The sequence below is a fragment of the Moschus berezovskii genome, chromosome 24 (genome assembly GCF_049115385.1).
Source record: "Moschus berezovskii isolate FMDL1 chromosome 24, NW_MosBer_1.0, whole genome shotgun sequence".
NCBI classification, from domain to species: domain Eukaryota; kingdom Metazoa; phylum Chordata; class Mammalia; order Artiodactyla; family Moschidae; genus Moschus; species Moschus berezovskii.
In genome coordinates, this window is record NC_142483.1 from 33,631,414 (window position 1) to 33,645,170 (window position 13,757).

The 13,757-nt window shown below is 41.3% G+C and overlaps 1 protein-coding gene across 1 annotated transcript in view; it reads right to left on the reverse strand.

Annotated features, from left to right (window-relative positions):
* Positions 1-13,757, reverse strand: part of CNTN3 (contactin 3) — a 249,903-nt gene that overhangs the window by 99,522 nt on the left and 136,624 nt on the right. Inside the window, exon 8 of the mRNA XM_088831971.1 lies at positions 11,298-11,448. Coding sequence (XP_088688097.1) covers positions 11,298-11,448 — 151 coding nt within the window. The remainder of the gene's footprint in view (positions 1-11,297; positions 11,449-13,757) is intronic.

Below are 13,757 nucleotides of genomic sequence, written 5' to 3' on the forward strand. Positions count from 1 at the left end.
TATTACACCTGCCAGAGAGCCTGCTCTACCCCTTAAATAGAAGATGAGGCCTGTTCAGCTAACCACTGAACATTCTGTACTTTGCCATTTGAGTTTTATTATAACTGTCCTCTGTTACCTGTCTTCATACCCTGAAAAGCTACAGAAATGGGATGGACTTCTCTGATGAAATTTAAACCTAGTGCCTAGCACATAGTAGGTATTCAAAATATTTCAAGTAAATGAACGAGCACTTAATTTTAAGAGCTCGGGAACCATTATTTCCATTATAAGCCCTTATTATCTATTCAGACCAGCTTCACTAAGACCTCTGTTGCGAAGGAATTTTTTTACTACCTTAGCTTGAAAGGTTGTCTCTACTTGAAAGTACTAACACTGGTTTCTTTAAAACTCTTCTGTAATTCAGGTGTCTCATTCACTTAGATCCACAATACTATGGATGATGCAAAACTACAAAGCTGTTACTGTGCTAATACAAAAACCCTCTGCTGCTGCTGCTGCTGCTAAGTCGCTTCAGTTGTGTCCGACTCTGTGCGACCCCATAGATGGCAGCCGGCCAGGCTCCGCCATCCCTGGGATTCTCCAGGCAAGAACACTGGAGTGGGTTGCCATTTCCTTCTCCAATGTGTGAAAGTGAAAAGTGAAAGTGAAGTCGCTCAGTCGTGTCCAACTAGTAGCGACCCCAGGGACTGCAGCCTACCAGGCTCCTCTGTCCATGCGATTTTCTAGGCAAGAGTACTGGAGTGGCTTGCCATTGCCTTCTCCGACAAAAACCCTCACACCACGTAAATTATAGTTATTCAAACATATTGTGTGGTTTACAGTGGGTATATCTATCAATTTATGCAATTTTAAAAAGACACATTTAATCCCTGAATTTGTTTTTCTGGTTAGGGTTTGAATGATACCATACATCTATATAAATACATGGATACCTACATTTATGTCTCTATAGCATTCTAGATATAAATATAGACATGTGTTTATACGTGAGTGTGTGCGCTTGGTCACTTCAGTCATGTCTGGCTCTTTGTGACCCCATGGATTGTAGCCCACCAGGCACCTCTTCCTATTGGATTCTCCATGCAAGAAAACTGGAGTGGGTAGCCTTTCCCTTCTCCCGGGGGTCTTCTTGACCCAGGAATTGAACCTGTGTCCCTTATGTCTCTTGTATTGGCAGGCAGGTTCTTTACCACTAGCATCACCTGAGAATGTATATACAGGTTTAATCAAAGAACAACTGTCAACAACCCCTAAGCTAGGCTAGGGAAAGTGTTCCTATTTATCCTAAGTTTCTTATTCACTGACAAACCCATCTTGATTTACCTAAAAACACCAAACAAAACAAAAAAAAAGTACAACCAAAGTAACTAAGAAATGGACTAAAAATCTTGCCATAAATATGTTACCAAAAAAAAATTTTGCCTTCTCTTATACTTTTAAATTCATCAGTGAATTCATTTGTCCCCAAGACGAGATCTGAATCTGCATGTATTACGCTGGAACAGCCCATGATTGAACAACCACAATAAATCTATCATTTAAAGTGCTTCCCCAATCTGGCTTAAGGCTGCAGACCAAGAGGGATAGATATGGAGTTTCTGATGCCAAGTGATGGCTGAGACCCACTCCAATTTCACATGAACTTGGAGAAGATTCAACTCTGCAACTTGTTTCATAATTGCTTCGAGCAGCTTTTCCCCTAAGCATCAAGGCCCTGGCTTATCAGTGCTGTTGCTGTCCAAAGAGATAAAAGCAAAATCCAAACCACCAGCCCTGGTGCCATATACTGAGTATTGAGTATTAGTGTTTCCCCAAAATTTTTATGTTAAATCCTAGTCTCCAATGTGATGGTGTTCAGAGGCGGGGCCTCTAGGAGGGGATTTTGTCATGAGGGTAGAACCTTCATGAATAGGATTAGTGCCCTTATAGACAAGACCTCAGAGAGCTCTCTGGCTCTTTCTACCTTGTCAAGGATATAATGAGAAGGCAGATGTCCTTACCAGAAGTCAACCATGCTGGCACCCTGATTCTGGGCTCCCATCCTACAGAACTGTGAGAAATAAATTTCCAGTGTTTAAGCCATCCAGTTTATGGTGTTTTGTTGTAAAATCTCAAACTAAGATACCTGTGAAAAACTGCAGCACTATGACCCATGCCTTAAACACGTTTCCTTTTTTTAACCTCATTTTTATGCCTGAAAGTTTCCTTATTCACTGAGGAGATGTTAGAAATACTTCAAATGGGAGGTTCAGGAGGGAGAAGACATATGCACACCTATGGCTGATGATTCATGTTGATGTATGGCAGAAAGGAGCACAATATTGTAGAGCAATTATCCTCCAGTTAAAAATAAAGGCACTTAATAAAACAATTAAAAAAAAAAGAAATACATCATACAACGTAGAAGGTCAGAAGGCTTAAAAGGGCTTCCCTGGTGGCTCAGATGGTGAAGAATCCACCTGCAATGCAGGAAAGCCAGGTTTGATACAGAAGTCAGAGAAACAACATTAATAAACATGAGACAGGTTTGGAGTGACCACCACTTCCCCCCTTTCTTCTTAAATCATAGTCTCATAGTCTCTTCTTAATCAATTTCTCATTGGGCACATTTCTATCCAGGAAACAAATCTGTATTTACCAATCTCTATGGTCAGTGAGGCCTGGCTGTGATTCATGGGGTCACAAAGAGTCGGACATGACTCAGTGACTGAACTAAACTGAACTGATGGTACCTACATTTGGCTAGGGAACTAACTTCTGACAAACTGGGTCAGGGAACTAATTTTCCATAAGGAAAACTGTTGGATGGAACTTCTGGAAGTTTCTTAAAAGGAAGTAAGTAGACCTTGATTTCTACCTTCCTCTCTCCTGTCATCAGGGGATGACACGGGGATGACACTGGGAAGAATGTCTTTGAGAGGCTGAAGCCGTCCAGTGGCCAGCCTGGTTCATGATGGGAAGCGGGTGGAGGAGCAAGATAAAAAAGGTATGTATCTTTGATGAGTGTGGGCTCTGGGTAGCCTTTACTACCAACATTCTAAAAGACCAACCAATCAATGAGTAGCCCGACCTACCAACAAAAAACTTCTACGTCTTTTAGCCACTGCTTCTTCCAATGTTTCATTTATAATGTAACCTCATTGGTCTGTATAGTAAAAGCTATTGTTTTTCCAGTAGTCATGTATGGATGTCAGAGTTGGACCATAAAGAAGGCTGGCACCCAAGAATTGAGGTTTTTGAACTGTGCTGTTGGAGAAGGCTTTTAAGAGTCCCTTAGACAGCAGAGATCGAACCAGTCAATCCTAAAAGAAATCAACCCTGAATATTCATTGGAAGGACTGATGCTGAAGGTGAAGCTCCCTTTGGCTACTTGATGCAAAGAACCACCTGTTTGGAAAAGACCCTGATGCTGGGAAAGATTGAGGGCAGGAACAGGGGGTGACAGAGGATGAGATGGTTGGATGGTATCACCGACTCAATGGATGTGAGTTTGAGCAAACTCAGGGAGACAGTCAAGGACAAGGAAGCCTGGTGTGCTGCAGCTCACGGGGTTCAAAAATCGGACATGACCTAGCAACTGAACAATGATAGCAACCACCACTACCTCATTCTTATTGATCAGTGTATCTACAGACAGTGGGTACCATGGTAAATGCTTACTTTATAGCAACTGTATAAGGTGGGAGTTCACCTTTCAGTGTCATATCTTTTTGGCTTTTCATACTGTTGATAGGGTTCTCAAGGCAAGAATACTGAAGTGGTTTGCCATTCCCTTCTCCAGTGGACCACTTTTTGTCAGAACTCTCCACCATGACCCATCCGTCTTGGGTGACCCTACATGGCATGGCTTGTAGTTTCATTGAGTTAGACAAGGCTGTGGTTCTAGTTTGATTAGTTTTCTGGGGTTGTGGTTTTCATTCTGTCTTCTCTCTGAAAGATAAGGATAAGAGGCTTTATGGAAGCTTCCTGATGGGAGAGACTGACTGTGGGGGAAACTGGGTCTTGTTCTGATAGGTGGGGCCATTCTCAGTAAATCTTTAATCCGATTTTCTGTTGATGGGCAGGGCTGTGTTCCCTCCCTGCTGTTTGATGTGAGACCACACTATGGTGGGGGTAATGAAGACAATGGTCACCTCCCTCAAAAGGTCTTGTGCACCCACTGTTGTATTCAGCGCCCCGACCCTGCAGTAAGCCATGGTCAACCCATGCCTCCACCAGAGACTCCTGGACACTCACAGGCAAGTCTGGGTCAGTCTCTTGTGGGGTCACTGCTCCTTTTTTCTGGGTCCTGGTGCATACAAGATTTTGTTTGTGCCCTCCAAGAGTTTGTCTCCCCAGTCCTGTGTAAGTTCTGTAATCAAATCGCACTGGCCTCCTAAGTCCGATTCTGTCCAATTCTGCAGTTTGTAGGTCATCTGCTCGGTGGCTCTGTGGTGAGATTAATGGTGACCTCCTCCAAGAAGGCTTATGCCACATGCTGTGTGATCCAGGTCTGCAGCACCCAGAGCCCCTGACCCTGTGGGCAGGCCACTGCTGAACCATGCCTCCACAGGAGATACTGACACACTCAAAGGCAGGTCTGGCTCAGTCTCTGTGGGGTCTTTGGGTTCTGGTGTGCACAAGGTTTTGTGTGAGTCCTCCAAGCGTATCTGGCAGGTATGGGGTTTGATTCTAAGCACGATTGTGCTCCTCCTGTCATCTTGTGGGGCTTCTCCTTTGCCCTTGGACATGGAGTATCTTTTATTGATGGTATCCAACATTTTCCTGTCGATGGTTGTTCAGCAGCAAGTTGCAATTTTAGGGTTCTAACAGGAGAAGATGAACACATGTCCTTCTAATACGCCATCTTGCTCCCATATGAAAAGGCAAAAAAATATGACACTGAAAGATGAACTTCCCAGGTGGGTAGATGCCCAATATGTTACTGGAGAAGAGTGGAGAAATAACTCCAGAAAGAATGAAGAGACAGAGCCAAAGTGAAAACAACACCCAGTTATGGATCTGACTGGTGATGGAAGTAAAGTCTGATGCTGTGAAGAACAATACTGCATAGGAACTGGAATGTTAGGTCCATGAATCAAGTCAAATTACAAGTGGTCAAACAGGAGATGGTATCAACATTTTAGGAATCAGTGAACTAAAATGGACTGGGATGGGTGAATTTAATTCAGATGACCATTATATCTACTATTGTGGGCAAGAATCTCTTAGAAGAAATGGAGTAGCTTTCATAGTCAACAAAAGAGTCAAAAATGCAATATTTGGGTACAATCTCAAAAATGAAAGAATGATCTCCGTTCATTCCAAAGGCAAACTATTCAATATCACAGTAATCCAAGTCTATGCCCCAACCATTAATGCCCAAGAAGCTGAAGTTGAAAGGTTCTATGAACACCTACAAGACCTTCTAGAACTAACACCCAAAAAATAAGTCCTTTTCATCATAGGGGATTGGAATGCAAAAGTAGGAAGTCAAGAGATACCTGGGGTAACAGGCAAATTTGGCCTTGGAATACAGAATGAAACAGGACCAAGGCTAACAGAGCTTTGCCAAGAGAACACACTGGTCATAGCAAACACCCTCTTCTAACAACACAACAGATGACTCTACACATGGACATCACAAGATTGAAAACACTGAAATCAGACTGATTATATTGTCTGAGCCAAAGATGGAGAAGCTCTATACAGTCACCAAAAACAAGACCAGGAGCTGACTGTGGCTCAGATCATGAACTCCTTATTGCCAAATTCAGACTTAAATTGAAGAAAGTAGGGAAAGCCACTAGACCATTCAGGTATGACCTAAATCAAATCCCTTATGATTATACAGTGGAAGTGAGAAATAGATTCAAGGGATTAGATCTGATAGAGTGCCTGAAGAACTACGGATGGAGGTTCGTGACAATGTACAGGAGGCAGTGATCAAGACCTTCCCCAAGAAAAAGAAATGCAAAAAGGCAAAATGGTTGTCTGAGGAGGCCTTACAAATAGCTGAGAAAAGAAGAGAAGCTAAGGCAAAGGAGAAAAGGAAAGATAAACACATCTGAATGCGAGTTTCAAAGAATAACAAGGAGAGATAAGAAAGCTTTCCTCAGTGCAAAGAAAAAGAGAAAAACAATAGAATGGGAAAGACTAGTGTTCTCCTCAAGAAAATTAGAGATAGCATATTAAAAAGCAGAGACATTACTTTGCCAACAAAGGTCCATCTAGTCAAGGCTATGGTTTTTCCAGTGGTCATGTATCGATGTGAGTTGGACTGTGAAGAAAACTGAGCACCATATAATTGATGCTTTCATACTGTGGTGTTGGAGAAGACTCTTGAGAGTCCCTTGGACTGCAAGGAGATCCAACCAGTCCATTCTAAAGGAGATCAGTCCTGGTTGTTCACTGGAAGGCCTGATGCTAAAGCTGAAACTCCAATACTTTGGCTACCTCATGCGAAGAGTTGACGCAGTGGAAAAGACTCTGATGTTGAGAGGGGTTGGGGGCAGGAGGAGAAGGAATGACAGAGAATGAGGTGGCTGGATGGCATCACTGACTTAGTGGATGTGAGTTTGAGTGAACTCTGGGAGTTGGTGATGGACAGGGAGGCCTGTCTGCTGTGATTCATGGGGTCGCAAAGAGTTGGACACGACTGAGTGACTGAACTGAACTGAAGGGAACTTTTCATACCAAGATTGGCACAGTAAAGGACAGAAATGGTATGGACCTAAGACAAGCAGAAGATATTAAGAAGTGGTGGCAAAAATACACAGAAGAACTGTACAAAAAACATCTTCACAACTCAGATAACCACGATGGTGTGATCACTCACCTAGAGCCAGACATCCCAGAATGCGAATTCCAGTGGGCCTTAGGAAGCATCACTATGAACAAAGCTAATGGAGGTGATGGAATTCCAGTTGAGCTACTTCAAATCCTAAAAGATGATGCTGTAAAAGTGCTACACACAATATGCCAGCAAATTTGGAAAACTCAGCCATGGCCACAGGACTGGAAAAGTTCAGTTTTCATTCCAATCCCCAAAAACAGCAATGCCAAAAAATGTTCAAACTACCACACAGTGACACTCATCTCCCACTCTAGCAAAGTAATGCTCAAAATTCTTCAAGCCAGGCTTCAACAGAATGTGAACTGAGAACTTCAAGATGTTCAAGCTGGGTTTAGAAGAGGCAGAAGAACATGAGATCAAATTGCCAACATCCATTGGATCATAGAAAAAGCAAGAAAGTTCCAGAAAAACATCCTATTTCTGCATTATTGACTATGCCAAAGACTTTGACTGTGTGGATCACAGCAAACTGTAGAAAAATTCTTCAATAGATGGGAATACCAGATCACCTTACCTTCCTCCTGAGAAATTTGTATGCAGGTCAAGAAGCAACAGTGAGAACCAGACATAGAATAATAGAGTGCTTCCATACCGTGAAAGGAGTACGTCAAGGCTGTATATTGTCACCTTGCTTATTTAACTTATATGCAGATGGAGAAGGAAATGGCAACTCACTCCAATGTTCTGGCCTGGAGAATCCCAGGGACAGGGGAGCCTGGTGGGCTGCCGTCTATGGGGTCACACAGAGTCTGACACAACTGGAGCGACTTAGCAGCAGCAACAGCAGCAGCAGAGTACATCATGAGAAATGCTGGGCTGGATGAAGCACAAGCTGGAATCAAGACTACCAGATGAAATATCAATAACCTTAGATATGCAGATGATACCACGTTTATGGTAGAAAGTGAAGAAGTAAAGAGCCTCTTGATGAAAGGAAAGAGAAGAGTGAAAAAGTTGGCTTATAATCCAACATTGAAAAACCTAAGATCATAGCATCCGTCTCATCACTTCATGGCAATAGATGGGAAACAAAGGAAACACTGGGCTCCCAAATCACTGCAGATGGTAACTGCCACCATGAAATTAAAGGACACTTGCTCCTTGGAAGTAAAGCTATGACCAACCTTGATAGCATATTAAAAAGCAGAGACATTACTTTGCTGACAAAGATCCAACTAGTCAAAGCTATGTTTTTTCCAGTAGTCATGTATGTATGTGATGGCTGGTCTATAAAGAAAGCTGAGTGCCGAAGAATGGGTGCTTCTGAACTGCAGCGTTGGAGAAGACTCTTGAGAATCCCGTGGACTGCAAGGAGATCAAACCAGTCAATCCTAAAGGAAATCAACAGTGAATATTTACTGGAAGGACTGATATTGAAGCTGAAACTCCAATACTTTGGCCACCTGATGGGAAGAAATGACTGATGCTGGGAAAGATTGAAGGCTGGAGCAGAAGGGGATGACAGAGGATAAGATGGTTGGATGGCATCATCAACCTGATGGACATGAGTTTGAGCAAGCTCTGGTGGTTGATGAGGGACAGGGAAGCCTGGCAAACTGCAGTCAGTGGGGTCATAAAGAGTCGTACATGACTAAGTAACTGAACTGAAGGTAGGAATTATCTCTCTCTTATGGATGAGGAAATTAAGGTGTTTATAGGTGTTAGAGAAGTGACCTAATGATACCAATGCAGCAAGTGGCCAAGTCAGAAATACCAGGTGAGATTCTAGACCTTAAATTTTTTTCGTGCACCATCCCATCATTGTGTAAATTTAAAGTTGCTCAGTTGTGTCCAACTCCTGGGATCCCATGGACTATACAGTCCATGGAATTCTCCAGGTCAGAAAACTGGAGTGGGTACCTGTTTCCTTCTCCAGGGGATGTGCCTAACCCAGGGATCAAACCCAGGTCTCCTGCACTGAAGGCGAATTCTTTACCAGTTGAGCCACAAGGGAAGCCCATTATTCTCTAAAGTAGGAGTAAAGCTCTCCTGTGTGCCTTCAGCTAAATCTGCTAATCTTTTGTTCACTTTTAAAAAGTTAAGATTAAAACCTCTGTCTGCTATAGGAACGACTGTGAGGACAAGTTTGTTTATTATTGTGCAAAGAATTTAAATTCTTGGAACATAATCACTATTTATGTATACAATTAAAAGTCTTTAAAATGTTTTCAACAACAAAGAAGTCACCATTTACACAGAAAGGTTTAACTTGCAGCATTGTTAAAATTAAATAGTCTGTGTCTCGACTTTTAAACTGGCTTAGACAACTAAATTCGACATCACTAATTACTTCTCTGTTCCAGAAATCTATTCTGTACTGCCTAGCACTGGGTTAGATTGTGTTTTTTAACTGCTCAGTTCACAATTTTGCCTTGTCATCCTGCTGTGACTGCCTGAGGCATAAAGTATCATATAGTTCCCCCACAAAGTATCATAGGAATAGCAGATTGTGTTATCCTAACCAACTCACAAAAATAACTTTGGGACTACACTCTAAAAGCAGTTCAACCTGGCTGTCTGTCTGCATAAGCCTTAGCAGTTTTGGGAAAGTAAATTTACATTTCTTGGTCTAAGAAATTGTTTTCTTGTTTCCCCCATCTCCAAAAAGAATAATTTGCACCCCATGACTTCAAAGGCTGAGACCAACTCAGATTCTGTGTTCTCTCTACAAAATGTTGCCCTGAAAATGTTTCATGGTTATGCCCTAGCTATGGAATTCACTCTGGCTATGTGACTTTAGGCAAATTACATAATTCCTCTAAGCTTTAGTTTTTTCATTAGTGAAATGGAGATAATAATATGATATAAACAGCACAGAACTGCAGCAATATTTAAAGGAAATAACGTGTGTGGTACTCTCTATCAGTTCCCTTTTTCTCCAATTAGAAGTTACTATAAACTTGGTGGCCTAAAACAACAGAAATGTATTATATTACAGTTCTGGAGGTCAGAGGTCCAGTATGGGTCACAACGGGCTAAAATCAAGGTGTTGTTAGTGTTGTGCAACTTTTTGTTGTCATCATTGTTGTTCAATTGATAAGTCATGTCAGACTCTTGCGACCCTGCCCGGCTCCTCTGTCCCTGGGATTTCTGAAGACTACTGAAGTGGGTTGCCCTTTCTTCCTCCAGGGGATCTCCGCCCCCAGCACCCGCCATCCCCCAGGGATCAAATAAATGTCTTCTTCATTGGGAGGTGGATTCTTTACCACTGAGCCACTTGGGAAGCCCTGTGTTACTCTGGAAGGTTATGAAATCATTTTCTGCTCCTTCACATTGTTGGAAGAATTCACTTCATTGAAGTTGTGGGACTGATATCCCTATTTCCGTGCTGACTGTCAACTGAGTATTTTCCCATTTGATAGAGGAGTCTGGAATTCCATTGTACATTGGCCCCCTCCCACCATCTTTAAAGTCAGCAGTCTCAATTAGAGTCTCCCTCATGCTGGAACTCTCTCCTGCGCCTTCCTTCATTATCATACATTTCTTTCAAACACTTCTGCTGTCTTCTTTCCGTTTCAAGTCCCCATCCAGAGGATCCAAGATAATCTCCCCATTTTAAGATCATGTTGTTGGCAATCTTAATTTCACCTTTAACTTTCATTATCTTTTGTCATGTGACATAATATAATCAAATTCTCCAGAAGAAGGACATGGACACGTTTGCGTCTATCATTCTACTTATCAGAAGCTTTCAGCACAATGTCCCAAGATGTAGTAAGCACTCAATCAATAACGCTACCCAACACTTATGTTTACTCTCAGCCAGGTTCTGACCTAAGTGCTGTATAGATATTTATGGGTTTTACCCACATACCAACCCTCATAATGTGAAGTATGTGTTAATATCATCCTATTAATTAACAAATGAGGACTCAAAACACACAAAAAGTAAGTCACTTCCTTGAGCTGGTAAAAGAATACAGATTGGAACCCGACAGTCTTCCTGCAAAATCTGTGCTTTTAACTAAGCCCTATTCTGCTTCTTCATTTTAAATGTTATCACAGCAGTCAGGAAATCAAGAGAGCCTTTGCTTAAACTAATACCCATAAAATTACTTCAATATAGGGCAACAAGATTGGTATTCATCTGGCATATGCTGCATCTTGTATTTTCTTTGCCCTGAGATGTTGGGCCACCAGGAGCTGAGAGAGAGCCTAGGTCCAGGGCCGGCATTCCTTTATCATTCCAGTTTAGAGTCTTACCAGTCAAATGGGGAAGAAACTCATTTCTAAAATACTCTCTGCTGAAAGAGGTGATGTATATCTGTTTTTAGATTTCAAAACCTGATTACTATCATCTCGAGAGTATTGGAAACAAAAATACTACTCCTGTGGTTCCTGAACACCTCACATTTTATTGAAATGCTACTGTACTTCATTTCATACTGAAAACCTACTTCAGCATTACTATGGAAAGCGAGAAGCAGGTAAATCACCACCTTTATGGGCAACAGAATACCTTTCATTTTCCTGAACGATCACCTCTCCTTTCTTCCAGGAGGAGAGTGCCCTGGGGGAAGCTCTGGGTTTACAATCCAAGTTGACCTCACTGCCCACCTGCACCTGAATCAACTTTTTCATTGGAGTCTTTGAAAAATCTGGAGCAGAAGCTGAAAAAGAGGAAAGAATATGAATTTGATTTCATTTCTTTAAATTCCCATAAATTTCAAAGGTTGACTTTACAATGATATTTTTTAAAGGTTCTTGACAGGTGAGCTATTACTACTTGATTTGTTTGACTGTTGACTGACTGGGGACCACTTACAAGATGCTTTCAATGCTCAAAAGCTAATTCCTACTGTTGTGTTTTCTGGCAAGTCCTAATTCTTGAGACAGTCACTTTATATGAAAATTTTAAGTTTACCATGAACTTTTAAAATAGCTCAGTCATGAATTTAATAACACTAAAAACATTTATCATAGAATGCTCTTGAAAGTTCCATGAAGACAACAGGGTCAGTCTCTCTTGTGACTTCAAAGACACAGTGTATAGCACAGTGCCTGACAGTCAGTAGGTACTCAGCAATGTTTACTGAATAAAGGCTGCATGCTGAACACTTACTCTCTTGCATAAACATTATCAAGATCTATTATAAACATTATTAAGATCTATTATAAAATTTTCATGTGGTTAGCTTCAACTTCAAAGGTGGAGAAGTATAACATGCATTATTACACTATGTTACAATATTCCATTAAATACTACAATATGTAGAAAATACATTTGCTAATAATGCATGGAATGCTGATCTTGAAACAATACCTGAACATTCAAGAGACAAAATAATATATCATTTGAAGGAAAGTATATGTTAACTAGAAAATCATCTTCCTTTTACTGCAAATATGAAAAAAAGTTAAGAACTCAGTGCATTTCTGAAAATATCTAATCTACTTTCCTACAGTGTATCCCAGTGAATATAATTTATTTTTTAATAACTGGATATCATACAAAGGCTTATATGATACATATATGTGATTGCAGATAAAGAGGACATGTTATCTTAGAGGTTGTTGGCTTTAAAAATTAAGATTCTAAGAGAATGCTGCTGCTGCTGTCGCTTCAGTCGTGTCCGACTATATGGACCCCATAGATGGCAGCCCACCAGGCTTCCCCGTCCCTGGGATTCTTCAGGCAAGAACAATGGAGTGGGTTGCCATTTCCTTCTCCAATGCATGAAAAGTGAAAGTGAAGTTGCTCAGTCGCGTCCAACTCTTAGCAACCCCATGGACTACAGTCTACCAGGCTCATCCATCCATGGGATTTTCCAGGCAAGAGTACTGGAGTGGGTTGCCATTGCCTTCTCCGAGTCTAAGAGAACAATTTTTACCAAAACAAACCAAAAATATCTTTATATATTAGTATAATCTCTTTTCAAACATAGGTCATATTTTTTCCCATACAAAAATCCCATGCAACACTAGGCAGAGGTTCATTGGTTTAAGATGATTAAACTATGGTTTATAAGATTAATTAAGAGTGCAGCAGGCTTCAACTTCAGATATGTGCACATTTCACCTCCTTTCTGTCGTAATGCCATATGTCTCTGTCATGGATAACACCAGCCAGATTTTCAGGTGATGATCTACTGTTCCCAAGCTTTCGTCTTCTTGGTATACAGATGATGTGTTTCTAACTTCCAGACACCAAAAGACACCTGTTTTCCTTAAACCAGTGTTTTTCCATGAAACACATAACATTTTGGCTATCTTGGGCACTGAAGGACATTGAGCAGTCTCTCTGGCATCTGTCTGCAAGATGCCAGGAGCATATGCAGGCTCCATCCTTTGCTATCATATCCTTACACTGTGGCAGCCAAAAATGTCAGCAGACATTTCCCACTACTTCCAGGGTGCAAAACCGTCCCCAGTAGGGAAGCACTGAGTTAGATCAATCAGGACTGTGACTTGCACTTAAGCAATTATGAAAGCTATCCTTCTTTCACTAGATTGACTCTGATAATGAAAAGTGAATGTCCTGGGGATCATCATACGAGGCCTGAGAGTAGTGATGATGTTAGAATCCTGAGTCAAATCAAACTGACCTCCAAATTCTCTACTTTAATTACAGTGAACAATAAATTTCCCCACTCCCCTTCTCTTTCCGTCTTTCCCAGCCTCTTCCTTGCTCTCTTCCCTCCTCCCTTTCTTCCTCCTCTCTTTCTTTCTTATCTATACATATGATGTTATGCTCTGACAATTTTGGTTGGACTTGAAGTCATTTGCACCTTACAGTGTCTTTTCTGGACAATGGGCCTAAACATGACATTTCCTTTCTTCTCTTATACCTGAAGTACAGGAGAAACATAATTCGTAATTTCAGGTAGTTGAACCTTGGTTAGTTAAAGCTTTGGTGTGTCCAAAGCTTGAAGCTTCCAGCAGAGTTATTAAAAACAAAGACAACTCATTTTGGATCAAT